General features: G+C 44.8%; 1 protein-coding gene across 1 annotated transcript; it reads right to left on the reverse strand.

Annotated features, from left to right (window-relative positions):
• Positions 1–2608: 2608 nt before the first annotated feature.
• Positions 2609–13273, reverse strand: LOC100283686 (CHY1). The gene is given in 14 exon segments (NM_001156587.1): positions 2609–2992; positions 3095–3136; positions 3235–3336; positions 3441–3539; positions 3618–3678; positions 3757–3878; positions 4149–4234; positions 4608–4692; positions 5327–5410; positions 5496–5575; positions 5749–5812; positions 6353–6421; positions 6499–6579; positions 13081–13273. Coding segments are annotated over 14 exon segments (1260 nt in total). The 5' UTR covers positions 13228–13273; the 3' UTR covers positions 2609–2854.
• Positions 13274–27256: the final 13983 nt, after the last annotated feature.

Consider the following 27256-nt stretch of genomic DNA (forward strand, 5'->3'; position numbering starts at 1 on the left):
GCTCGGACTCAGCCCTAGCTTCAGCCGACGGTCTCCGCCTCGCCCGACCCAGGGGCCCGGACTCGACCACGGCCACTGAAGACAGACTCGACCTCGACCTCGGAGGAGCCTCCACATCACCCAACCTAGGGCACGGGCCAGCCACGTCAACAGGAGGCGCCATCATTACCCTACCCCGAGCTGACTCAGGCTACGGGGAACAAGACCGGCGTCCCATCTGGCTCGCTCCGCCAGAAAGACAATGATGGCGCCCTGCACACTCCCTGACGACGGCGGCTCTCGGCCCCCTTACGGAAGCAAGAGGACGTCAGCAAGGACTCAACCGCCCCGATAGCTATCCTTCCGCCAGGCTCCAGCGCTCCTCCGACAGCCACGACATCACACCAACTGGGTGCCAAAACCTCTCCGGCTGCCACGACGGCGTGTACTTAGGGCATTAGCTCCCCTCCGCTAGACATGTAGCACTCTGCTACACCCCCCCCATTGTACACCTGGATCCTCTCCTTACGTCTATAAAAGGAAGGACCAGGGCCCTCTTACAGAGGGTTGGCCGCGCGGGGACGAGGACGAGACAGGCGCTCGCGTGAGGCCGCTCGCTCCCTCTCCCGCGTGGACGCTTGTAATCCCCTACTGCAAGCGCACCCGACCTGGGCGCGGGACGAACACGAAGGGCGCGAGATTTCCACCTCTCTCACGCCCGTCTCCGGCCACCTTTCTCCCCCCTTCGCGCTCGGCCTCGCGCCGACCCATCTAGGCTGGGGCACGCAGCGACATTTCACTCGTCGGCCCAGGGACCCCCCGGTCTCGAAACGCCGACAACCACACACTTAGGTGTCTCTTGCTAGCTTTACAAATCACTTAGAGAGTTTAGAAAGAGATGAAGAAAGCACAACCAAGAAACAAGAGCAACAAATGAAACACAAATCACCCTCTCTCAAGTCACTCATCACTATTGATCACTTGACTTAATTGTGGCACTTGGAGAGGATTGGATGCTTTGAATGTGTCTTGGAATTGATTCTTTGCTCTTGTATTGAATGTGGAGAGTGGAAGGTTTGGATACTTTGAACGGTGGTGGTCGGGGGTATTTATAGCCTCAACCACTATTCTAGCCGTTGGCTGGGCTTTCTTTTGACGGGCGCACCAGGCAGTCCATTGTTCATTGTCCGGTGCCTGCCATGTCAGTTGACCGTTGGGGTTTAGAGCAGTTGACCGTTGAATTCACCTATCCTTGTGGTGCACCGGACAGTCAGGTGCGACCTGATCGTCGCTGACTGTTTCTGACTTCTAACATTTCTGATCTGTGGCAGTCGCGTGGCAGTCGACCGTTGGCGAAGATGACCGTTGGCCCTAGGCTCACCGGACAGTCCGGTGCACACCGGACAGTCCGGTGAATTTTAGCCGTGGAGCTCTACGTTTTTCCGAGAGCGATCTATTCGTTTGGCGCTCTAGCCTAGGCACCGGACACTGTCCGATGCACACCGAACGGTCTGGTGCACCACAAGCTGGTGCAAGTCTGATTTGTGCATATGAAATCTATGCACCTGAGAAAAAATCAACTAGGTAAACTAGTTAGTCCATAAGGTTTGTGATGGTCGTCAAACATCAAAATCGATTATAGGAAATGGTTGAGCCATTTCCCTTTCAAAAACCAAGTTCGAGAGAGAAGTGCTAGCGGAGTAAACTTCTTCACTTAATTGCTCTTCATAAAGTAAGTATTAAACTTAGAGCAATTATGTAAGTGAAGTGAATAGAGGTAGAGAGAATCACACAAGAAGAAGACAAGTGACACAACAATTTTATCCCGTGGTTCGGCCAAGTAGAATACTTGCCTACTTTCACGTTGTGGCGTCCCAACGGACGAGAGTTGCACTCAACCCCTTTCAAGTTATCCAAAGATCAACTTGAATACCACGGTTCTCTTTATCTCAAGTATATCCCTTTGTGAGGAATCTCCACACTTTAGAGTCTCTCACGCCTTACACAAAATGATCTCGAATGAATACAAGAGTGAGGAGAGAAAAGTAACACACACAAGAGCGAGAGTTGCAGCACCAACACGCACAAAAGATAAGAACGAGCACACAAAAGCAGCACAACGGAGTTATAACTCAGAAAAATGCTCGAATCTCTATCACAATGAATCAGATGTGTGAATGCAAAATCTCGACGTCTTAGGATGTTCAAGAAGTGTTTGGTGTACTGTTCCATGTACTTAGATGTCCCTTTTATAGCCCAAAAGTAGCTAGACGTCGTTGGAGCTCTATTTGAAAGGCAATAGTTGTCTTCTTAAAAGGCAATAGTTGTCTTCTGTCAGTGGCTCTACTTTACAATGCTACTAGTACTAGTGCTGGCTGCAGTGCTGTGAAAAGGGGAGCGGTTAAAAGCAACCGAGAAAATGATAGCCCTGTATAAGATTAGCTATTTGGTTCACGGTATGACTTGTCAACCTGTCTTTGCCAGCAGGAACCTGGGACTAGGAGTGCTAGCTTCAGGCTTGGGCCGTACATGGGCCAGCTCCACAGCCCTACGCGTTCATCTAACAATTGGTCGTGTAGAAAGCTCATCGATTATCACCATCAAGTAGGGTCTGACTCCAAGAAAAGTCTTTCCAACGATTTCTTTTTCGATTTTATTACTTATAATTATTTAAAAATGCATATGACTCCAGTCTCCACGTATAAACAGCAAAGAGTTTCTTTCTGTGATATAAGTTGACCTATATGGCACATTCATGTTTATTTTATCAATAGTCTGCAGACTCTTCAAACTTGAGATGATGTGCAATAATGTGTTATTCTGACCACTACCAAGGCTCCGTTCCAGAGTTCCACCTTTCTCCCATGACCTTCGATCAAAGCTTGGACTCGATATTTCTTCCGTGGGAGCGTCTAGCAGGTAGGTTCAAGTCTTCCCACTGTGGATCATCAATTCTGGAGAAATACTGTTCAACAGCCTCGTCATGCACTTGTTCCAACCTTGGAGGCATCCACTGCAAGTACCCCCACAAAAGATACAAAGTTAATCTAAGACAATTAAGATGCCAGCCAGCACCAGATACCGATCAATGTGCTAAATAGAAAATTGTCCAGACCTTTGGGTTTCGGTCTTTATCCAGCAATATAGCCCTGCATCCCTGCAACAGGAATCGGACGTTAGGCATAGAGACGACCTTGCCACAATGATATAGAGAGCCTGCATTAAAATAACAGTGTCGAAGGTGTTGCTATTTACCTCAAAGAAGTCTCTGCTGAAGTCACCACGCATGACATGGCAGACCATTCTATATTCCCGCTGCAAGCACTCCCCAACAGTTTGTGTCCTCCCTTCTCTTATCTGAAATCCGAGTTAAGAGAACAAACAATGAAACAACTGTATCCTTGCAGACAACTGAGACGGTAGAATAATAGTATAGATATGATGTGTTTTCTGAGGGATACCGATCTCAGAGAGATTTTCAGACTGGTAGGAGAAGCCTTCTTCAAGGACTGGATTGTTGTAGCAACCCATTCATCTGCCGAATTTGAGGCCTCTACTTCCTAACATAATAGATATTAATTTTGCAGGATAGAACAGGTGAACCCATAAAACGCTGCAGTTAGCTGTAACAAACTCACAAGAGCGGATATAATTTCTTCGACTGTCCTTTTGGAAAAGCATTTGTTGATGATTTCCAACCTGGGGAGTGCCAGAGAATGAATTAGCAAAATTATGAACAAAAGCATGTTTCAGCCATCCAATCATAAACATTGTTACCTATTCAAAGAGCTGCTTTCTTTCAGTGATGGTTGTTGAGCAAATTGATCGATGATACCACACACTGCAAAAGCATTGGAAGTATCCACCTTTTTAAGTGATTCTTCCAGCGATAGCAGACTCTGAGGAACAGAGTATTTACTAGGAGTTATTAGACTAGCACATACACAACCTGAACAATGTAGGACAACAAAAATTGAAAGCATGCAATAACAATATGGTCAGAATTTGTGCAGCATGTTCTAAACAATAACAACCAAAGATGTGACAGAAAACATCACAACTGAAAGCAAAAGGTGACAGCTATATTGATTGGTTTTTGTTCCAAAGATGTATAGAAAAGGTTGTTTGGCGATGCATATAGTCAAAAAAAGTTATAAAAGTGAACCTACATTTGACTGGACAAAATGAGTTGCCAGACCACATGCAAGCATTTCCCCACCATCCAATCTGGCACCAGCAAGACCAACATACTCTCCTGGAGAAAAGAACATGAAAACAGTTTAGTGAACAGTATCTCCTAAGATACCTTTGCCATCAACTAAGAAGCTGCCTTCACGCATTACAACTAATATAAGTCATAAGTGAACCTACATTTGGTCACTCTCATTTCTATATATGATTATATCTCCACAACCTATATGATTTATCTCCACAATCACTATTGTGCATGAAGCACTATTGCTAAAATTCAATCAAGTAGACGGTATTTGGAAAACTTCAAAGGAAAATTTGAAGATGCGTGATATTTCAGGACTGAATAATATCCAACAATACTGTATAGATGGAAATGACATCGCAACATGTAATTCGACTGAATATAAAGAAAAAGAAGAGACATATAAGATAACCATAGAATCCAGGAAGCCGAGACAGAAAATATGAGGCCCCTATATCTGGAAAGAGACCCAGAGCTGTTTCTGGCATTGCAAAAACCTGCACGAAGTCAAAATGTAAATGATATAGATTTTGGCACTTGAAACTATCCTGAATTTCCAATATATCAACAAGAAAGATTCTCCATATTCCAAATGAGTAGAACTACTAGCACCAACAAGCTCATAAAAGGGTAGCTCCTACCATAAGTCCATAACTGAAACCTATTCTCAAAAACTTTCTCGCCCAATATCCATCACAAATCGCAGTGAGAAGTGATAGGTAATGACACAAATCTAGCATGTGGATGCATTGATGTTCAATCCTAAAGCAGCAATATGGGTGTGTTTTGTTCAAATGTTGTTACTTCTGTATTTTCAAGTTTTATATATGACTTGTCCTGACAAATATATTGAAAGGCAGTACACCTGCCATGTTTACCCGACAAGAAAGCTAGCTTCTAGAACTATGCAACATTTTTGCACTGTCATGCAATACTAGCACATATTAAAAAAAAGAGTGCACCTAGAATTCCCAGCATGGGACAACATTAAGCAGTACTTAAGAAAGAAGATCCCAAGCTGCATCATAACACACAGTTTTATGTGCTTCCCAACTACAGTCCATCTTGAATTGATAAGTAAAAAGTAACAGCCTTAGTAAATTGCACTTGATTTCAGTCTATAGCATATACCGTGTTATCAGTGGCAACTCTAAACCTTCCATGTAAAGAAACGCCAGCACCTCCACCCATGACGATTCCACTAAGAAGAGAAACCTACAGTTAAATTGTTTAGCCTTTAGGGGCAACAAACACAAAAGTGAATAACTACGACTAACCACAATGAAGGGATGAAGCTCACCTGAGGTTTGGTATAAGTTGCAATTATGTAATTCAACAAAAATTCATTTCGGAAGAAATCAGCACCATATTTCCAGCTGTCTGATTTAAGAATTAAACACATAGCAGAGTCAACAAACAATGAAGAACAAAGGGAGGCCCATATGCTACGTGTAACATGGGTATTAAGTCACGTGACAGAAGAGGACAAAGAATATGTAAGAAATCAGATTTGAACATTAGATACTACAGAGACAAGGTAAAGATGTATGTACCTTTATGTATAGATCGAACAACTGCAGCAACATCACCTCCAGCACAAAATGCTCTTCCTTTACCCTAAAAACAAGTTATGATTGAATACAATGACAAACAATAAGAACAATAGAAGGCATCAAAGCAATGACACGATAGTAATTATCATATCAATCAAATAGAGCTATAAGGAGGAAATTAGAAACAAACTAAACTGAATGGAAAAAAAAGCGAGTTGAAGTAAGCTCTGTAGCAAGTTTTTCAGATAATGGAATAGTAACATCCCAGCCTCCACATCAAGTGATGTTTTAGCAAGTGTGAAGGTATTCTATGAAGTGAAGAGAAATCAACACAATACAAGCAGTTACATTGACAAATACAGTTCCCTTTTGTAAGCTCAAACTCTATTTTGTTGATTTTGAGAATGATGCTTGTAACTCATGTTCCAAATCACTGCCTTCCTACCTGATAATTTCTACTGCAACAAATGCACACTAATAGATGGCACCGGAAGATTCAAAAGGGTGACCTCAAATTAAATGATTAGAAAACAAGAAAGAGACATCTAATATCCAAGTTAAACCACATCAACGACAATAGAGACGACTGATTGACATCAGATACCTTCATAATCAACAATTTAACTCCATCGTCTTTCTCATAAGCAGTGAAACACCTCAAGAGTCCCATAATCTGCACACGAAAGAACAATCATCCTGCAATCACTACTAAAAGTAATTCTGGGTAATACTAGTGAACTCTTAACATACCATGGTCGAGGAGAGTGCATTTAACTGCTTTGGCCTATTCAAAATCAGTGTCCTTGTAAAGCCATTCACTTCTACCAAAATCTGTAAAATAGATGATATGCAAAAAAACAGTTCTGGTTTAAGCAACCATCAAATGGTTTCTACAGCAAGTTGAGTTGAGCACAATTTTGCAATACAAAAGGCAGAAAAGATACAGATCGAGCATATATTCAACACTTCGAAATGTCTGTGAACTGTTATTTGAACAAAGTCCTGGATCATCATCATAATCACAAGTAACAGCTTCCGAAAACCTCATGAACTTGATTGGATCTTAGAACTGTATGCACAAGACCTAAAAATACTGACGCCAGCATTACACTAACGATCACTCCTAACCTAGGACAATTGAAGCAACACATGAACCAAGATAGCCAAGAAGCATGCATCCTGATACCAACACACCACTCGTGTGGTAAACGTAGAGCAAGCAAACAAAAATCAATTGTGCTGGAACCAAAAGGTGAGCGAGCTAGAGTAGATGGAGCAGATGGTGGTTCCTCCGATCGGACTCAGACGGTATAGTCCAACAACCCACCTATCCACCCTTCGATATGAGGTAGAGTCAAATAACCCAGCACGCGAACTGTGAGGCCCACACGGCGAGAAGCAGCCGAGTGAACGAATTGGGGAAACAACCAAATTTTAACGACTTGAGAACTCACGTATAGAAAAAGGACCTGGTCAGAGTCGTCGCCCGCAGCGCTTGGGGGAGACATCGAGGTCATCCGCTTCCGCCGGACAAGGAAGCTGCTCGAGGACGGCAATGGAGGGGGGCTTTCCACTGGGATGGGTGCGAAGTGTGAAGAGGAAGACATGCAAAAAGTGAAGACTAGTGGATGGCCACCAAAAAAGTTATTCTCAAACATAGGACTGTGAACGTCGTCGTTTTCATTTCTAGACCAGCAACTTGGAATGTTTCAAAAATAGGACTACCATCTTTGATCTCTGATAACCAACGAGGCCATGTCCTCTCGTTGCCAGTTTGTCCCTTCCCTACCGAGTTCTCTCCCGGAGCTGCTGGATATTGTCGCCACGACTTCGAGTTCCTCTATCCCTTCTCCCTCCATGTCGACCTCTCCTCGAGGCATGGATACTGCCACCACGACTCCGACGAGCACCCTGTCATGGGCATCATAGGGAGCGGTCACCACCATGCAGTCCGCACCCGCACGAAAGGAAAGAATAAGATTGAGATGAGCTGGAATAAGGCTAGAGAATAAGATTGAGATGAGAGAATTGTGGAGAGTTAGTTAGCAGCAGATAAGTCCAAGAAAGTAGGAGTTAGTTGAGAGTTTGTAGGAGAAGTTGGTTAGCCATAGGGCTATTTATAAGCTGCATGGCAGCAGGGAATAAATCAAGCAAGATCATTATTAAACCAATCTCTCTCTCTTGCAATGACCCTCTCAAGCGCCTAGGGCTGCTACCCTAGAACCAAGCCTGCGGCAGAGGGGTATAACCTCGCCGGAGAAGACAGCTATCCCCATGGACCGAAGGTCCATGACACCTGGTATCAGCTCCAGGTTATCCTCACCACCACCAGCCGCCGCGCCATTAACCGCCGCAACGCCCTCCCACCCGCCATCTCTAACTCCAAGAGCATTCACTCGGCTCGAAGAAAGTTTTGGCCGTCTCGCAGAGAAGTGGGATCAGATCGTTGTGATGTTCCACCGCTACAAGGAGAAGACAGAGAAGGAACTCCAAGCAGCGGTGCGGCAGCGCGAGGGTTCCTGGCACGCCGCCAGGTACAGTCCCTTCGTGGGGAGAAGCACCTTGTTGTGGCCTCCAGGGCCACCCCATGGCCGTCATCACATGAGCAGGTCGTGGTGCGCCTGCAAGCCGCAGTGCGCGGCTTCCTTGTTAGGCGGGCGGTGCGGAAGCTGCACTTGCTGATCAGCTCATCGCTGCACCAACTCGCAGCCTGCGCGTCCAACCACCAGGTCTCGTCTATACCTTTTGAACCCCCTGCAGAAGTCGAGATCTGGGTGTGCAGCCCCCCTGCACGGCCAAAGAGGGTTGTCTCCTTTATTCGGGCAACTGCTTTGGTGCTGGACAGACCCAACATAAGAACGGGCTGGTTCCTCCTTCACCTTTCATCCAACGTGAAATCCGCAGTTCAGCTCTTTCCTTGGGATCCAGGAGGGCAGGAGGACATAGCTGCAGTTCAAATTTATATTTTAGTTCCACAATTATTTTGTATTTTCGTCTTAAATAATAAAGGTAAGCCGAGATGTAAAAGGCTTAACCTTAAGTCGTGTCAGGTAAGTCTATGGCAGCTCGAGGACGAGCTGGTCCTCAAGGGAGGGGGAGATGTCATGGGCATCACAGGGAACGGTCACCACCATGCAGTCCGCACCCGCACGAAAGGAAAGAATAAGATTGAGATGAGCTGGGATAAGGCTAGAGAATAAGATTGAGATGAGAGAATTGTGGAGAGTTAGTTAGCAGCAGATAAGTCCAAGAAAGTAGGAGTTAGTTGAGAGTTTGTAGGAGAAGTTGGTTAGCCATAGGGCTATTTATAAGCCGCATGGCAGCAGGGAATAAATCAAGCAAGATCATTATCAAACCAATTTCTCTCTCTTGCAATGACCCTCTCAAGCGCCTAGGGCTGCTACCCTAGAACCAAGCCTGCGGCAGAGGGGTATAACCTCGCCGGAGAAGACAACTATCCCCATGGATCGAAGGTCCATGAAACACCCACAGCAGCTTCGGTCGATCTAGCAAATTTGTATGTGAAATCTACAGTTATGTATCAAATTTGTATGAGTCAGCAGCAGCTATGGATCAACAACTTTGATTGGTCTGGGCAGCTTCTGCTGCAGTTTTAGCGTGGTTGGTGAGGATGTGGAAGAGTAATGGATGAACAGGACTGGGTGGTTTCATCCATCGAAAACGAAAGTGAGTTCACGAGGGGCAAAAGGGTCACATGTAAAATTGCACAAGTAGTTAGCCAACAAGGAATGTTGTTGGCGTTCGGTGAGTCCTATTTTTGAAACATCCCAAGGTGCTGGTCTATAAGTGAAAATGAAAACGTCTACAGTCCTATGTTTGAGGCAACAATTATCTTTGCATGAGATAACAAATCCATATTGTTGTCACTTGTAATGGCACTTAAAGGACTAGCTCAGGAATGGTGCTCGTCATAGTGTCTTATTTTACCAATAGTCTGCATACTCTTTAAACTTGAGATGATGTGCAATGATGTGTTATTCTGACCACTACCGAGGCTCCGTTCTAGAGTTCCACCCTTCTCCCATTCCATGACATTCAATCAAAGCTTGGACTCAATATTTCTTGTGTGGAAACGTCTAGCCGGTAGGTTTAGATCTTCCCACTGTGGATCATCAATTCTGGAGAAATATTGGTGTCGTTTGGTCACATATTTGTAACGTAATGGGTAACTGATAACGTTAAATCATATCTGTTTAAGTCCAACCGCAATCAGATAGCACACTAGAAATTGATATCGACCTATTAAAACTTCTTATTGCCGGAACGAGTGTGAATCATTACCATTACCATTCTGTGTTTTCAAGTCGTCCGACTAATCGCGATTAGTCGCGATTAGTCGGGCTAGTCGGTTAGCAGAGCTCGATTAGCACAACCGACTCGATTAGAGCACCTAATCGCCTTGGTCGTCCGACTAGTCGACGATTAGGGTCGATTAGTCGCTCGATTAGCTGGTTCTGCGCGACTAGGTTTAGGATCCAGATTTTTTGATTTCGTGGGCTTTTTTGGCGGGCGGCCCAGCTACAGGGAGATGGAACGCCAGCCGTCTCTACTCTCTACTAAACCGACAGTTCACATCTCTATTTTCCTGGCTTCTCAATCTCTTTCCTTTTCTTCTCTTCTCTATTTCCCTACCGGCTCCTAGACTTCTTGTTCTAGAATCTAGACTTCACCTCACCAGTACACTCGCGGTTCCAATCTAGACACGCGCAAATCCAGTTCCAAGCTCCGGACTTCACCGACCCAGATTTCTCGTCCAGAGTCCAGACACTCGTGGTTCCAATCCAGACACACGCAGATCCAGAAATCTAGAATTTTTCATCGGCATGAGTTCATCTTTTGGAGGTATTCTTTTGTGTAGTTCTGTTCTTCAATCTTCATCCTTCATCCTTGTATGTGTTGTGTCATTCTGGACTGGACTTCTAAATTTTTGTTCTTGTACTCCATCAGTCTATCCTATTCGGCTATTCCTGTAGAGTGTAGACTTGTAATCCATCATTTATCCTATTCCTTATTCATTTGATACATTACATACAGAGTTTGGAGCTGCAGGTGATGAATTTCAGTTGGATGAAGATCTTCTTTAGGTAACTAGGTGGTAATGTGTGTTGTGTGATATCTGGGACTTGTAGTATTAGTAACTAGTAAGTGTTTCTCTGCTGTTTTCAGTATTGCTGAATTCATGTCATGTTTACCCTATCCTTCATAATATAGTATACGAAGTTCATATATATTATATAGTTATATAATTATATACTATATAGTATAATAGTATATATTATATAGTATATACTATATACATAGGTCCTAGTCTCCTGGATGAACAGGACGACTAGTAAACGACCAGGTCGACCAGAGATCGATTAGTCGACCTAGTCGACGACTAATCGAGATTAGTCGACTGGTCGGTCCCCCAGTTCGACTAGCTGGTCGAGCGACCAGAAAACATAGCTACCATTACCATTTATGTTATATTTCATGAACCAAACAATACCTGAGGGAGAGGGGATTCCCTTACTATTCAATTTTGAATAGCAAGGAAATTCCAATTGAATAGAAAGAGACAATAGCAAGGGAATTCCCTCCTTTCAATCCATTCCATTTCCCTTGACGCCAAACAAGCACGTGGTGGCCATCCATCGGTCTTCACTCTTTGCATGTCTTCCTCTTCGCACTTCGCACACGTCCCAGTGGAGAGCCCCCTCTATTGTCGTCCTCGAGCAGCTTGCCCGTCCGGTGGAAGTGGATGGCCTCGATGCCTCCCCCAAGCGCTATGGGCGGTGACACTGATCAGGTCCTTTTACTATACGCGAGTTCTCAATTTGTTAAAATTTGGTTGCTTCCCCAATTCGTTCACTCTGCTGCTTCTCGTTGTGTGGGCCTCACGGTTCACGTGCTAGGTTATTGGACTCTACCTCATATCGGAGGGCGGATAGGTGGGTTGTTGGACTATACCGTCTGAGTTCGATCGAAGGAACCATCATCTACGCCATCTGCTCTAGCTCGCTCACCCTCCGGTTCCAGCACAATTGATTTTGTTTGCTTACTCTATGTTTACCACACAAGTAGTGTGTTGGTATCAGGATGCATGCTTCTTGGCTATCTTGGTTCATGTGTTGCTTCAATCGTCTTAGGTTAGGAGTGGTCGTTAGAGTATTTTTAGATCATGTGCATACAGTTCTAAGATCCAATCAAGTTCATGAGGTTTATGTAAGCTATTACTTTGATTGTGATGATGATCTAAGACTTTGTTCAAAGAACATTTCACAGACATGTCGAAGTGTTAAACATATGCTCTTGTGATTGTGATGATAATCCAGGACATTGTTCAAATAACAGTTCACATGCAGTCCGATTGGAGAGAAACCATCATGTGTTGGGTTGATCTCCACCAAGATGAGCCCTAAGTCATCTTGGGTCTTTGATCGTGCCCTGATCGGGGGCGTCCAACCCTATATGGTTGGTGGGCCCCTATCACTCTTCGCTATAAATAAAATGGTGGGGGTTGGCGACTCAGATAACAAAGTTCGCTAGAGCCGCATTCCACACCGACAAACCCTAACACCGATCTGAGATGTTGTGTAGCCAGTGACGGGAAGACACTGTCGTTCTTCGTCGTCGCCAACCTCGTTGCACCGATCGTCGCCAACCTCGCTGCATCGACCGTCGCCAACCTCGTGCAGTCTTCATCGACGATCCTGATGACGACCGGATCTGCATCCTCCAACACACCTACGCTTCCTACTGACGATGACGATAATAATCTAATATTGTTTCGATCTAGTAGCTAGGAACCGAAATTACTAATAGAACACAGTTTTACCCCACTGATCTACTCCTAGAGATCCTAGTAGGGGGTGTTTGGGATGGCTCTAATATCAATTTAAATATTTTTAAAAATATTTTAAAACTAAATAATAAACAAAATGACTTATCTAAATGTATTCTAAAGTCTTACAACTCCAGCTCCACAATTTTCTAGAGCACCTGATGACTTGTTCCACCAACTCTACCAAATTTTCTAAAGCTAGAGCTATCTCAAACAGGGCCTAAGTCTAACAATAGTACCGGAGCCTATAACAATAGTACCGGAGCCTAGATCTAGGTGTTGATCCAGTTGAGGAAAAGACTTAATCGATGAAAGAGGACGAATCTGTTTTGGATTCACAGAGAAAGCAACAGGAAAGAAAAGATGGGCGTCGCTGCTGCACGCGAGCCCGCCAGGCCGCGGCAGATGCCCGCCCGCGCGCCGGCGAGGCCGCGGCGGCAGCAGCCAGCTCCGCCCTTGTGGTCGGGGAAGAGAAGAGAGGGTACCGGCGGCAGAGTCTCGAACGCCGCCGAGAGACCGAGACCCAACTGGCCGGAGCCGACGAGCCCCGGGCTGGCCGCGACTTCCGGCGAGAAGGACGCGGCGTCCGGTAGCGAGCGTAACTGCCGCCGTGAAAGCCGTCTCCCCTCCATGTTCCTGACCGAGAGACAAATGCAGGCGGCGACTGGGAGTAGGAATAAAAAATACACTAGTGCTCGTTTTGGACACTTTGTTCAGCGACGTAGGCATAATGCTGACATAACCCAGCTCATCGTCACAGCCTGTACGTGACTCGCTGGCTAACAAGGAATAACATGGCGCTTGGGTGGAGCCAACGTGACATCTAACTCGGCTGGCACCAAGCTAGTATTTAGACACCAGGACAGTTTCTCGTTCTCCATTCTCTCCCTCGCCTCTCTCATCAAGCCCACGGACCTAGAAATCGATCACTGATCCAATTTAACTACCTCTACAGGATAGACCTCAACAGAAAACTGTTGAGTAACGGCAGCAAGTGATTGAGTTCAGTAGTTCCTCATAGAAAATTATTGACTCTAGAGATATGTTAATATGAAGAAGACAAAATTGTTTGAAGCACGCACAGAACCGGAAGCGCCCCTTGTTTCAAAGAGAGGAGGACGGGTTATTCACATTTAATTTGATGGTCAGAGGCGAATTGAAAGTTAAGCAGTGGTAATTAAGACCCCCCGGGTGAAAATAGGGATGTCTCCTACGTTACCCATAATATGTGGAAGTATCGACGTAATTTCATAGAGTCATTCGATCTGAATGCTACATGAAGAACATAAGCCAGATGACGGAACGCGGAGACCTAGGATGTAGAAGATCATAACATGAGCGATTCGGCGGATTTGGATTCATTTTCTATATATCCACTCATGTGGTACTTCATCATACGATTCATATAAGATCCATCTGTCTAGAGAACGTCATATATATCTAGAAAGTCGTATGCTTTGGAAGAAGCTTGTACAGTTTGGGAAGGGGTTTTTTGAGAAAAAAGCGCCGCCCAAGCCCCCACCGGCGGCCCACCCAGGCCCCACCGCCACCGCCCGAGCCCCGCACCCCGCCGCCACCCAAGCCCTGAGCCCCGCGGCCGGTGTACCGCCCTGCCACCTGCGCTGGGCCGCCACCCGAGCTCCCTCGCTGGACCGCCATCGCCTCCCGCGCCGGTAATTACTTAGTTTAGTAGTTTCTATAGTATTTACTTAGTTTAGTAGTTAGTTGTTAGTTAGTGTTTAGTATTTTAGTATTTAGCTAGCATTTAGTATGTCTTTAGTTTGTAGTTAGTTAGCGTTTCTTTAGTTTGCAGTATTTAGTTAGCATTTAGTTACTTTATGTTCCTTTAGTTTGTAGTTAGTTAGTATTTAGTATTTTAGTGTTTAGTTAGCACATGTTCACTTGGTTTAATGTATAGTTAGTTAGTTATTTACTTGTTAGTATATATAGTTAGCTAGCTATTTACATGTGAGTTTATTTAGTCAATGTGCTTGTATATGTCAGCCATAGTGTTGTTATCTTAGTTGTTGAGTCTGCATGTTAGTCATCGTGCAGGTCGTTTCTCTGCAGGTTTCAGAAACCTCATCGTATAGGAAAGGTGCTACCGAATTTTTTACTTGAGTTAATATGTTTCTTGTAGATACGAGGTTGTCCAACACCACCTCCGCCACTGGTATCTTGTCTCCACCAGGACTAGGGGTGGGTGTTCGGGTTACCCAAAAATTTCAGATCGGGTAATTCGGGTATTTAAAATTTCGGGTTTTGAGAATCGATACCCGAAATTATAACGGGTTTTATAGTACCCGAAAATTCGGGTATCCAGAATTTTGGGTTCGGGTTCGAGTATTTCTGAACTACCCGAACTATTGTGTCAGCTTCATAGAAACACATGCACCCTATTAAATTAGTATAAAAACACATTTTGAATAATGATATACATGGACATAAAAACACAAACAATCTACAATCACAAGTCATGCACACTTACACATAATTACAGATGCACAAATTAATAATTAAGAATGACATGAGTACATGACACATGAAAGTTTGGGTAAGTCGGGTATTTTGGGTACCCGGTTATGATACCCAAAATAAATTCGGGTTTTACAAGTTGCTACTCGAAATTCCCGTATGAAATTCGGGTTTTGGGTATTTCAGGTTCGGGCGGGTATTCCGGATTCGGGTTACAGGTTTTTTGCCCAGCCCTAATCGAGACCTCAGGTATACTCTGTTTTCGTACATTATTCGTAGATTATGTAATTCTGTTTGTTGTGGTCATTTAATAGTTAATATATATTTATTAGTTAGTAAGTAGCTATTACTTATTTATTACTCAGTAAGTATTTAGTGAAAGGGAAATCGGGTTAGACATTTCCTATAATTTATTTTGGTGGTTGATGATCAACACAAACACATGGACTAACTAGTTTGTCTAGATATTATCTATTACAGGTGCATTAGGTTCAACACAAACCAAAAAAGAAATCAAGTTAGTGACACAATCAAAAATGGAGCAAAGAACTTGAGTGTGCTGAAAAATGGCGCACCGGACTGTCCGGTGTGCCACCGGACAGTATCCGGTGCACCATGCCCGTACAACTCCAAACCAGCCACTCTCGGGAATTCCAGGGCAGCCTCCGCTATAATTCACCGGACTGTCCGGTATGCCACCGGACTGTCCGGTGCGCCAGCAGAGCAACGACTCCCTGCGCGCCAACGGCTCTCTACAAAGTGTTACGGTGCGCTACAGTACCGCGACAGAAGTCAGAGAGCACCGGACTGTCTAGTGCAGCAAGACGACAGACAGCTCCAACGGTCAACTGCTCAGAACCCTAACAGACGAGCTGACGTGGCACGCACCGGACAGTGCACAGTGACTGTTCGGTGGTGCACCGGACTGTCCGGTGCGTCCGTCGCCAGCAAAAACAACCAACGGCTAGAAGTGGTTGGGAGGCTATAAATACTCCCAACCACCTCATTCACTCTCATCCAAGCATTCTGAATTATTCATTCATTGCAAGAGCAAAGTCCAACACTCTAAGATACAATTAAAGCAATCAATCCACTCAAAGCCCCAAAATCAACTCTAGTGCATTAGGGTTTGTGAGAGGATCACTTGTGTTCTTTTGTTGCTCTTGTCGCTTGGTTTGGCCTTTTTATTTTTCCTTCTTGTTATCAAGAGACTTGTAATCGAAGCAAGAGACACATAAGTGTGTGGTGGTCCTTGCGGGGTCTAAGTGACCCATAAGATTAAGGAAAAGGATCACTCGGTCTAAGTGACCGTTTGAGAGAGGGAAAGGGTTGAAATAGACCCAATCTTTGTGACCTCCTCAACGGGGACTAGGTTCTTTGGAATCGAACCTCTGTAAAACAAACCATCGTGTTCACTCGCATTGATTCTTGTTTGATTTGTTTTCCCCTTTCTTCGGACTTGAATTTAATTCTAACGCTAACCCTCGACCCTAGTGCGTGTTTAAGTTTATAAATTTCAGGTTTCGCCTATTCACCCCCCTCTAGGCGACTTTCATTTAGGAACCTCATTATACAAGGTGTATGCCAGCCATCGTGTTGTTCTTCTATTGTTGTAGTTTGTTTGCAAGTTTTAAAAACCTCCCCGTACTATGTTGCTTTCTTCAGAAAGGAGGTCATCCGACACTGCAAGTATCCTAGATGGAATCGACCTGCTACGGAAGCTTAGAGAGTGTTGCTACGAAAGCTGCAAATGGGGCTAGTGTGAAGGATGGGAGTAGGGGCACAACCATTGTGGGCTCCTCGCTCGACATAAGCAACATTCTTTATGGCACTAGCAGATTACGCTCGCGCCATCGATCATCCAGCACACATGATCCAGTATGTTTTAGTGTCAGTAACATTATAGATTTTGATTAACAATATTGAATTGTTTTTTTGTTAGTGACACATTATAAACTTAGTTGTATTGTAGACTCATAGATCAACAAATAAGGTCATGACAAGTGACAATGAAACTTAGAGATATATTAGTGAAACTTGTAGTTTCATATGTCATTATTGTACTGATTAGTGAACTTGGGCAGCGATAGTCATTAACTGATGTGTTAGTGAATCTGTCAGGTACGATAATTAAGGGTGAAAGTTGACTAGAGGGGGGGGGGTGAATAGGCAAGTTAAAACTTTTTCAACAAAAACTAGAAGCAAACTGGGTAAAACCAATTCAACAGGTGTCAAAACCGGTTCAAGTGGTTTGCATGAGCTCAACTAAACGATGAGATATAAAACTGAATTGATCTCGAAATTCACCCAGTTAACTTTGGAAATCAGATGTTCTAAATGATCCACATGGTCCAAAGTAGTAGATCTGAGAAGGGCACTTCTCAAAATCCACACACCAAAAATATATAAGCAAATCTTCCACGGAATGGTGAGAGAACGAATAACACGAATAAACACAATGAGCAAGAACACAAGAGACACAAGATTTATCCCGAGGTTCGGTCACACCACAAAAGGTGCCCTACTTCCTCGTTGAGGCGCCCACAAAGAGCCGGGTCTCTTTCAACCCTAATCCTCCCTTTGCCGACCACAAAGGTCAAGCTCACACACTAATCTTTGCTCAAACGAGCGGGTAATACAAACTTTCTTGTGGTCTTCCACAAGATTTGGAGACTCACAAGAGACACCTAGTCGTCTAGGAGCTAGAAGCTCCAAGAGTAATGAATCCACAAAGAACTCAATGTAGTACCAAAGCTCAAATGAAGAAGAGCAAGAGAGATTTGGAGATGAAGCACAAAAACCGTAGCTCTCAAACTCACTCAAAGATTTCTCTCCAAAGATTTGAAATAGGAGAGGCAAGAGATGTGTGAGAGAGAGTGGGAGGTGTTTCTTAGGTTAGAAATGGAGTTCAAATCGTGCTCTCTTGTGTGGGGAGAGAGGTAGGAGTGAGTATATGGGGATTCAAAACTACCCGTTGGGCAGATTTTTCTGCCTGAGACCGATTGAACCGCCCCCTAGGGCGGTTGAACTGCCCCTGGCAGTGTCAGGAAGACTGTCTGCCAGTCTGACTGGCAGACTGACGCAGACTGGTCAAGTTGACCAAAACCGGTTGAATCGCCCTGGGGGGCGGTTGAACCGCCCCTGACAGCTCAGACGATCTATTCGCTAGTCTGACTGGCAGACTACAGATCAGAGGTCAGAGGGGTCAGAGACCAGTTCAACTGCCCCTTAGGACCAGTTCAGCTGGTCTTGACCAGAGCGTTTAGGAGAGAAAACCCCAGCTCAACTGCCCGGAGGCAAGTTTAGCTGTTGTATGGTCAAAGAGGTTCACAACTGAAGTTCAGCTCAGCTGCAGCTGAAGAAGCTCAACTCAGCTGAAGTTCAGCTGCAGTTGAAGAAGTTCAGCTGCTTTTCAACAAGAACACTCTAGGTTTCTCAAACCTAACCATGGTCAACCATAGAATGTTAAAGAGTTTTTTGCTTTTCAAAAATAGCTTTTGAATATAGAGGTTTGAGCTTTGGCAAACACCAACCTTCTTTTTGGATCCCCTTTATAGTACGACGATTTCTATACTCAAGTTAAATAAAATATAATTAAGTAAACTCCTTGAGTCATTGGTGTCTCATGTGTGATTTCTCCATGGTGTTGCTTCATAAGGATCACAAACATCTTTGTATCACCTTTTGAAGCAAACATAAATCAAACCCTGTGACTTGTACCATATCACCATATTATGAGTTCAAATCATGGCCACTAGTCACCGTACTGATGCATCAACATGTTATAACTCTTCATAGCTGATTAGTTCATCGACTTAGTGCAAGTACTCTCTTCTTCACCTTAGCCATGGTACCTCGGTCTACAAGCCGTCGCTTGGCCTTCACCTTCGCTTAGTTCCTCGAAGCCCTTTCCTTGCTATCTTCACCCTATCAAGCCATTCTTGAGTCACATCATATTGAGCATCCATTGAGAGAATCATTTCTTCAGTATTGTGAACCTTGTTTGAATGTCTTCTGGATATAACTGTTAAGATCAATCAAGCTCTAGTTTGATTCTCATAGAAGCATATATGGACTGGTAGTAATATGGTCAAGCCAATCCACGATTCCTCATATCTTATCCACTTTGGCTTGACCAATCCTCTTAATCACTTTATCCTCTATTCTGATCATATGTATGTAGTGATTCTCAGGTCTTGTCCATATATTCAAACCAATATAGAGATCATATTATATCCATTTACATTGTCTCACTGGTTATTTAACCTTGTGTTGAATCTTTGTTCACTGATCATTATACACTATTCAAGTAATTCATCATACTAAATTTTCTGTTCAACACTTAGCAAACTTGTTAGATCTTTAAATGTGTTGTTATTCAAATCACCAAAACTCATAAAAGGGATGAATGCACTTTCAAGGGGTACCCGGATTACGCCCTTAAAACGCGATTGAAAGAACTCTGCCCAGGTGCATCCCCCGAGGATGAGGAATTAGATCTCTGTCTCGCTCGAGGTCACATCAGGGGCCTTCTCCAAAGAGCTCCGTCCCGACCGAGCCCCCCGCAAGGGCCTTTCAAAATCTCCAGCTCACCCGAGCTCGATCTCGAAGTAGGTCACATGCTCGGGTAGATCTCCACCTCGCCCGAACCTCCCACACCTTAGGGCTCCCATCTCCGCCTCGCCCAAGGCTACCTCGCCCTAGGACCGCCATGTCCGCCTCGCCTGAACCTGTCTCAGGCGACGAGGACAAAGCATGTCCGAACGCCAATGGGGACAACCACATTCAATGCACATATCTACCCTGTACAGCGCTGCAGGTGCATAATGGCAACAAGACTGCGATCTTGTCAAAGACAACATGATTACGCATGCGCCACTGTGCACGCATGCCGCCTGTTATCCCCTGATGGGACATACAACACGACAGGAGGGCAGATCGGCCCTCGGGTGTAGACTCTGCCTCGCCCAATGCTAAGCTCGACCTCGGGTACTGCTTCTTGAAAGGGAATTAGGCTTACACCTAGTTCCTATATAATTTTGGTGGTTGAAGTGCCCAAACCAAATCTTTGGACTAACTAGTTTGCCCAAGTGTATAGATTATACAGGTGTAAAAGGTTCACACTCAGCCAATAAAAAGACCAAGTTTTGGATTCAACAAAGGAGCAAAGGGGCAACCGAAGGCACCCCTGGTCTGGCGCACCGGACTGTCCGGTGTGCCACCGGACATGTCCGGTGCACCAGGGGGACTCAGACTCAAACTCGCCACCTTCGGGAATTTCCAGAGGCGACTCGGCTATAATTCACCGGACTGTCCGGTGTACACCGGACAGTGTCCGGTGCGCCAAGGGAGGTCGGCCTCAGGAACTCGCCAGCTTCGGGAAACTCCAACGGCTAGTCCACTATAATTCACCGGACTGTCCGGTGTACACCGGACTGTCCGGTGTACACCGGACTGTCCGGTGCGACTCCGGAGCAATGGCTATCTCCGCGCCAACGGCTCTCTGCCGCGCATTTAATGCGCGCTCTGCGCGCGCAAAGGTCAGGCGCGCCCATACTGGCACACCGGACAGCAAACAGTACCTGTCCGGTGTGCACCGGACACCCAGGCGGGCCCACAAGTCAGAAGCTCCAACGGTCAGAATCCCACGGCAGTGATGACGTGGCAGGGGGCACCGGACTGTCCGGTGTGCACCGGACTGTCCGGTGCGCCATCGAACAGACAGCCCAGCCAACGGTCAAGTTTGGTGGTTGGGGCTATAAATACCCCAACCACCCCACCATTCATTGCATCCAAGTTTTCCAGCTTCCAACCACTATACAAGAGCTAGCATTCATTGCAAAGCACACCAACAAGAGATCAAATCCTCTCCCAATCTCATTCAAAACCCTAGTGACTAGAGAGAGTGATTTGTAGTGTTCAATTGAGCTCTTGCGCTTGGATCGCTTCTTTTCTTTCTTGATTCTTTCTTGTGATCAAACCCTCACTTGTAATTGAGGCAAGAGGCACCAATTGTGTGGTGTTCCTTGCGGGAAGTTTGATTCCCAAGTAATTTGAGAAGAGAAGCTCACTCGGTCCGAGGGACCGTTTGAGAGAGGGAAGGGTTGAAAGAGACCCGGCCTTTGTGGCCTCCTCAACGGGGAGTAGGTTTGCAAGAACCGAACCTCGGTAAAACAAATCCACGTGTCACACTCTTCATTTGCTTGCGATTTGTTCTTGCTCCCTCTCTCGTGGACTCGTTTATATTTCTAACGCTAACCCGGCTTGTAGTTGTGATTATTTTTGAGAATTTCAGTTTCGCCCTATTCACCCCCCCTCTAGGCGACTTTCAATTGGTATCAGAGCCCGGTGCTTCATTAGAGCCTAACCGCTCGAAGTGATGTCGGGAGATCACGCCAAGAAGGAGATGGAGACCGGCGAAAAGCCCACTACAAGCCACGGGAGCACTTCATCGGAAGAGTCCCGCACCAAGAGAAAGGAGAAGAAGAAGGACTCCTCCAAACGGAAGGAGAAAAGATCTTCCTCTTCTCACCACAAAGAGAAGAAGGAAAAATCTTCTTCTCACAAGTCGCATCGGAAAGGTGACAAGCACAAGAGGATGAGGAAAGTGGTCTACTACGAGACCGACACTTCTACAACATCGACCTCCGACTCCGATGCGCCCTCCGTAACTTCTAAACGCCAAGAGCGTAAGAAGTTTAGTAAGATTCCCTTACACTATCCTCGTACATCTAGACATACTCCATTACTTTCCGTTCCATTAGGCAAACCGCCAACCTTTGACGGTGAAGATTATGCTAGGTGGAGTGATTTAATGAAATTTCATCTAACCTCACTCCACAAAAGTATATGGAATGTTGTTGAGTTTGGAGCACAGGTACCATCAATAGGGGATGAGGATTATAATGAGGACGAGGTGGCCCAAATCGAACACTTCAACTCCCAAGCCACAACCATACTCTTGGCCTCTCTAAATAGAGAGGAATACAACAAGGTGCAAGGGTTGAAGAGTGCAAAGGAAATTTGGGACCTCCTCAAGACCGCGCACGAGGGTGATGAACTAACAAAGATCACAAAGCGGGAAACGATCGAGGGGGAGCTCGGTCGCTTTCGACTTCGCCAAGGGGAAGAGCCACAAGACATGTACAACCGGCTCAAGACTTTGGTGAACCAAGTGCGCAACCTCGGGAGCAAGAAGTGGGATGACCACGAGGTGGTTAAGGTTATTCTTAGATCACTCATTTTCCTTAACCCACTCAAGTTCAATTAATTCGTGGTAATCCTAGATATACTCAAATGACCCCCGAGGAAGTTATCGGGAATTTTGTGAGCTTTGAATGCATGATTAAAGGCTCAAAGAAGATCAACGAGCTTGATGATCCCTCCACGTCCGAAGCACAACCGGTGGCATTTAAGGCGACGGAGGAGAAGGAGGAGTCTACACCAAGTAGACAACCAATCGACGCCTCCAAGCTCGACAATGAGGAGATGGCTTTAATCATCAAAAGCTTTCGCCAAATCCTCAAGCAACGGAGGGGGAAGGACTACAAATCCCGCTCCAAGAAAGTGTGCTACAAATGTGGTAAGCCCGATCATTTTATTGCTAAATGTCCTATATCAAGTGACAGTGACCGAGGCGACGACAAGAAGGGGAGAAGAAAGGAGAAAAAGAAGTACTACAAGAAGAAGGGCGGCGATGCCCATGTTTGTCGGGAGTGGGATTCCGACGAAAGCTCAAGCAACTCCTCCGACGACGAGGACGCCGCCAACATCGCCGTCACCAAGGGACTCCTCTTCCCCAACGTCGGCCACAAGTGCCTCATGGCAAAGGACGGCAAAAGGAAGAAGGTAAAATCAAGATCCTCCACTAAATATGAATTCTCTAGTGATGAGGATGATGCTAGCAATGAGGAGGATAACTTGCGCGTTCTTTTTGCCAACCTTAACATGGAACAAAAGGAGAAATTAAATGAACTAATTAGTGCCATCCATGAGAAGGATGATCTCTTGGACTCCCAAGAGGACTTCCTAATCAAGGAAAATAAAAAACATGTTAAGGTTAAAAATGCTTACGCCCTACAAGTTGAAAAATGTGAAAAATTGTCTAGTGAGCTAAGCACTTGCCGTGAGACAATTGACAACCTTAGAAATGAAAATGCTAGTTTAAATGCTAAGGTTGATTCTCATGCTTGTAATGTTTCAATTCCCAATCCTAGAGATGATAATAATGATTTGCTTGCTAGGATTGAAGAATTAAACATTTCTCTTGCTAGCCTTAGATTAGAGAATGAAAATTTGATTGCTAAGGCTAAAGATTTTGATATTTGCAAAGTTACAATTGCCGATCTTAGAGATAAGAATGATATACTTCGTGCTAAGATTGTAGAACTTAATTCTTGCAAACCATCTACATCTACCATTGAGCATGTCACTATTTGTACTAGATGTAGAAATATTGATATTGATGCTATTCATGATCATATGGCTTTAATTAAACAACAAAATGATCATATAGCAAAACTAGATGCTAAAATTGCCGAGCACAACCTAGAGAATGAGAAATTTAAGTTTGCTCGTAGCATGCTTTATAATGGGAGACGCCCTGGCATTAAGGATGGCATTGGCTACCAAAGGGGAGACAATGTCAAACTTAGTGCCCCTCCTAAAAGATTGTCAAATTTTGTTAAGGGCAAGGCTCCCATGCCTCAGGATAACGAGGGTTACATTTTATACCCCGCCGGTTATCCCGAGGACAAAATTAGGAAAATTCATTCTAGGAAGTCTCACTCTGGCCCTAATCATGCTTATATGTATAAGGGTGAGACATCTAGTTCTAGGCAACCAACCCGTGCTAAGTTGCCTAAGAAGAAAATTCCTAATGCATCAAATGAACATAGCATTTCATTTAAGACTTTTGATGCATCCTATGTTTTGACTAACAAATCCGGCAAGGTCGTTGCCAAGTTTGTTGGGGGCAAACACAAGGGGTCAAAGACTTGTGTTTGGGTACCCAAAGTTCTTGTTTCTAATGCCAAAGGACCCAAAACAGTTTGGGTACCTAAAGTCAAGAACTAAATTTGTTTTGTAGGTTTATGCATCTGGGGGCTCAAGTTGGATACTCGACAGCGGGTGCACAAACCACATGACAGGGGAGAAAAAGATGTTCTCCTCATATGAGAAAAACCAAGATCCCCAAAGAGCGATCACATTCGGGGATGGAAATCAAGGTTTGGTCAAAGGACTGGGTAAAATTGCTATATCACCTGACCATTCCATTTCCAATGTTTTTCTTGTTGATTCATTAGATTACAATTTGCTTTCCGTTTCTCAATTATGTCAAATGGGCTACAACTGTCTATTCACTGATGTAGGTGTCACTGTCTTTAGAAGAAGTGATGATTCAATAGCGTTTAAGGGAGTGTTAGAGGGTCAGCTATACTTGGTAGATTTTGATAGAGCTAAACTCGACACTTGCTTAATTGCTAAGACTAACATGGGTTGGCTCTGGCACCGCCGACTAGCCCATGTTGGGATGAAGAATCTTCACAAGCTTCTAAAGGGAGAACACATTTTAGGATTAACAAATGTTCTTTTTGAGAAAGACAGGGTTTGTAGCGCATGCCAGGCAGGAAAGCAAGTTGGAGCCCATCATCCACACAAGAACATCATGACGACCGACAGGCCGCTTGAACTACTCCACATGGATCTTTTCGGCCCGATTGCTTACATAAGCATCGGCGGGAGTAAGTATTGTCTTGTAATAGTGGATGATTATTCTCGCTTCACTTGGGTATTCTTTTTACAGGAAAAATCTCAAACCCAAGAGACCTTAAAGGGATTCTTGAGACGGGCTCAAAATGAGTTTGGCTTAAGGATCAAGAAAATAAGAAGCGACAACGGGACGGAGTTCAAGAACTCTCAAATCGAAGGCTTCCTTGAGGAGGAAGGCATCAAGCATGAGTTCTCCTCTCCCTACACTCCACAACAAAATGGTGTAGTGGAGAGGAAGAATCGAACTTTATTGGACATGGCAAGAACCATGCTTTATGAATACAAGACTTCGGATCGGTTTTGGGCCGAGGCGGTCAACACCGCTTGCTACGCCATCAACCGGTTGTATCTACACCGAATCCTCAAGAAGACATCATATGAACTCCTAACCGGTAAAAAGCCAAATATTTCATATTTTAGAGTTTTTGGTAGCAAATGTTTTATACTTGTTAAAAGAGGCAGAAAATCGAAATTTGCTCCTAAAACTGTAGAAGGCTTTTTACTAGGATATGACTCAAACACAAGGGCATATAGAGTCTTTAACAAGTCCTCAGGACTTGTTGAAGTTTCTTGTGACATTGTGTTTGATGAGACTAACGGCTCTCAAGTAGAGCAAGTTGATCTTGATGAGATAGGTGAAGAACAGGCTCCATGCATAGCGCTAAGGAACATGTCCATTGGGGATGTGTGTCCTAAGGAATCCAAAGAGCCTCCACAAGCACAAGATCAACCATCCTCCTCCACGCTAGCATCTCCACCGACTCAAAATGAGGATGAAGCTCAAGTTGATGAAGTAAAAGATCAAGCAAATGAGCCACCTCAAGATGACGGCAATGATCAAGGGGGAGATGCAAATGATCAAGACAAGGAGGATGAAGAGCAAAGGCCGGCACACCCAAGAGTCCACCAAGCAATCCAACGAGATCACCCCGTCGACACCATCCTCGGCGACATTAACAAGGGGGTAACTACTCGATCTCGGGTTGCACATTTTTGTGAGCACTACTCGTTTGTTTCCTCTATTGAGCCACACAGGGTAGAGGAAGCACTACAAGATTCGGATTGGGTGGTGGCGATGCAAGAGGAGCTCAACAATTTCACAAGGAACGAGGTATGGCACTTAGTTCCACGTCCTAACCAAAATGTTGTAGGAACCAAATGGGTCTTCCGCAACAAGCAAGATGAGCATGGTGTGGTGACAAGGAACAAAGCTCGACTTGTGGCCAAAGGATACTCCCAAGTCGAAGGTTTGGATTTCGGTGAAACCTATGCACCCGTAGCTAGGCTTGAGTCAATTCGCATATTATTAGCCTATGCTACTTACCATGGCTTTAAGCTTTATCAAATGGACGTGAAAAGTGCCTTCCTCAACGGACCAATCAAGGAAGAGGTTTATGTTGAGCAACCTCCCGGCTTTGAAGACAGTGAGTACCCTGACCATGTTTATAGGCTCTCTAAGGCGCTTTATGGGCTCAAGCAAGCCCCAAGAGCATGGTATGAATGCCTTAGAGATTTCCTTATTGCAAATGGCTTCAAAGTCGGCAAAGCCGATCCCACTTTATTCACTAAAACTCTTGATAATGATTTGTTTGTATGCCAAATTTATGTTGATGATATTATATTTGGGTCTACTAACGAATCTACATGTGAAGAATTTAGTAGGATCATGACAAAGAAATTTGAGATGTCGATGATGGGGGAGTTGAAATACTTCTTAGGATTTCAAGTCAAGCAACTCCAAGAGGGCACTTTCATTAGCCAAACAAAGTATACTCAAGACATTCTAAGCAAGTTTGGAATGAAGGATGCCAAGCCCATCAAGACCCCCATGGGAACAAATGGGCATCTCGACCTCGACACGGGAGGTAAGTCCGTAGATCAAAAGGTATACCGGTCGATGATTGGTTCATTGCTTTATTTATGTGCATCTCGGCCGGATATTATGCTTTCCGTATGCATGTGTGCAAGATTCCAAGCCGACCCTAAGGAATCACACCTTACGGCCGTAAAACGAATCTTGAGATATCTGGCTTATACTCCTAAGTTTGGGCTTTGGTACCCTCGGGGATCCACATTGGATTTGATTGGTTATTCGGATGCCGATTGGGCAGGGTGTAAGATTAATAGGAAGAGCACATCGGGGACTTGCCAGTTCTTGGGAAGATCCTTGGTGTCTTGGGCTTCAAAGAAGCAAAATTCGGTTGCTCTTTCTACCGCCGAAGCCGAGTACATTGCCGCAGGACATTGTTGCGCGCAATTGCTTTGGATGAGGCAAACCCTGCGGGACTATGGTTACAAACTAACCAAAGTTCCTCTTCTATGTGATAATGAGAGTGCAATCCGCATGGCGGATAATCCCGTTGAGCATAGCCGCACTAAACACATAGCCATTCGGTATCATTTTCTTAGGGATCA

This window comes from Zea mays, chromosome 7, assembly GCF_902167145.1.
Source record: "Zea mays cultivar B73 chromosome 7, Zm-B73-REFERENCE-NAM-5.0, whole genome shotgun sequence".
Lineage (NCBI taxonomy): Eukaryota > Viridiplantae > Streptophyta > Magnoliopsida > Poales > Poaceae > Zea > Zea mays.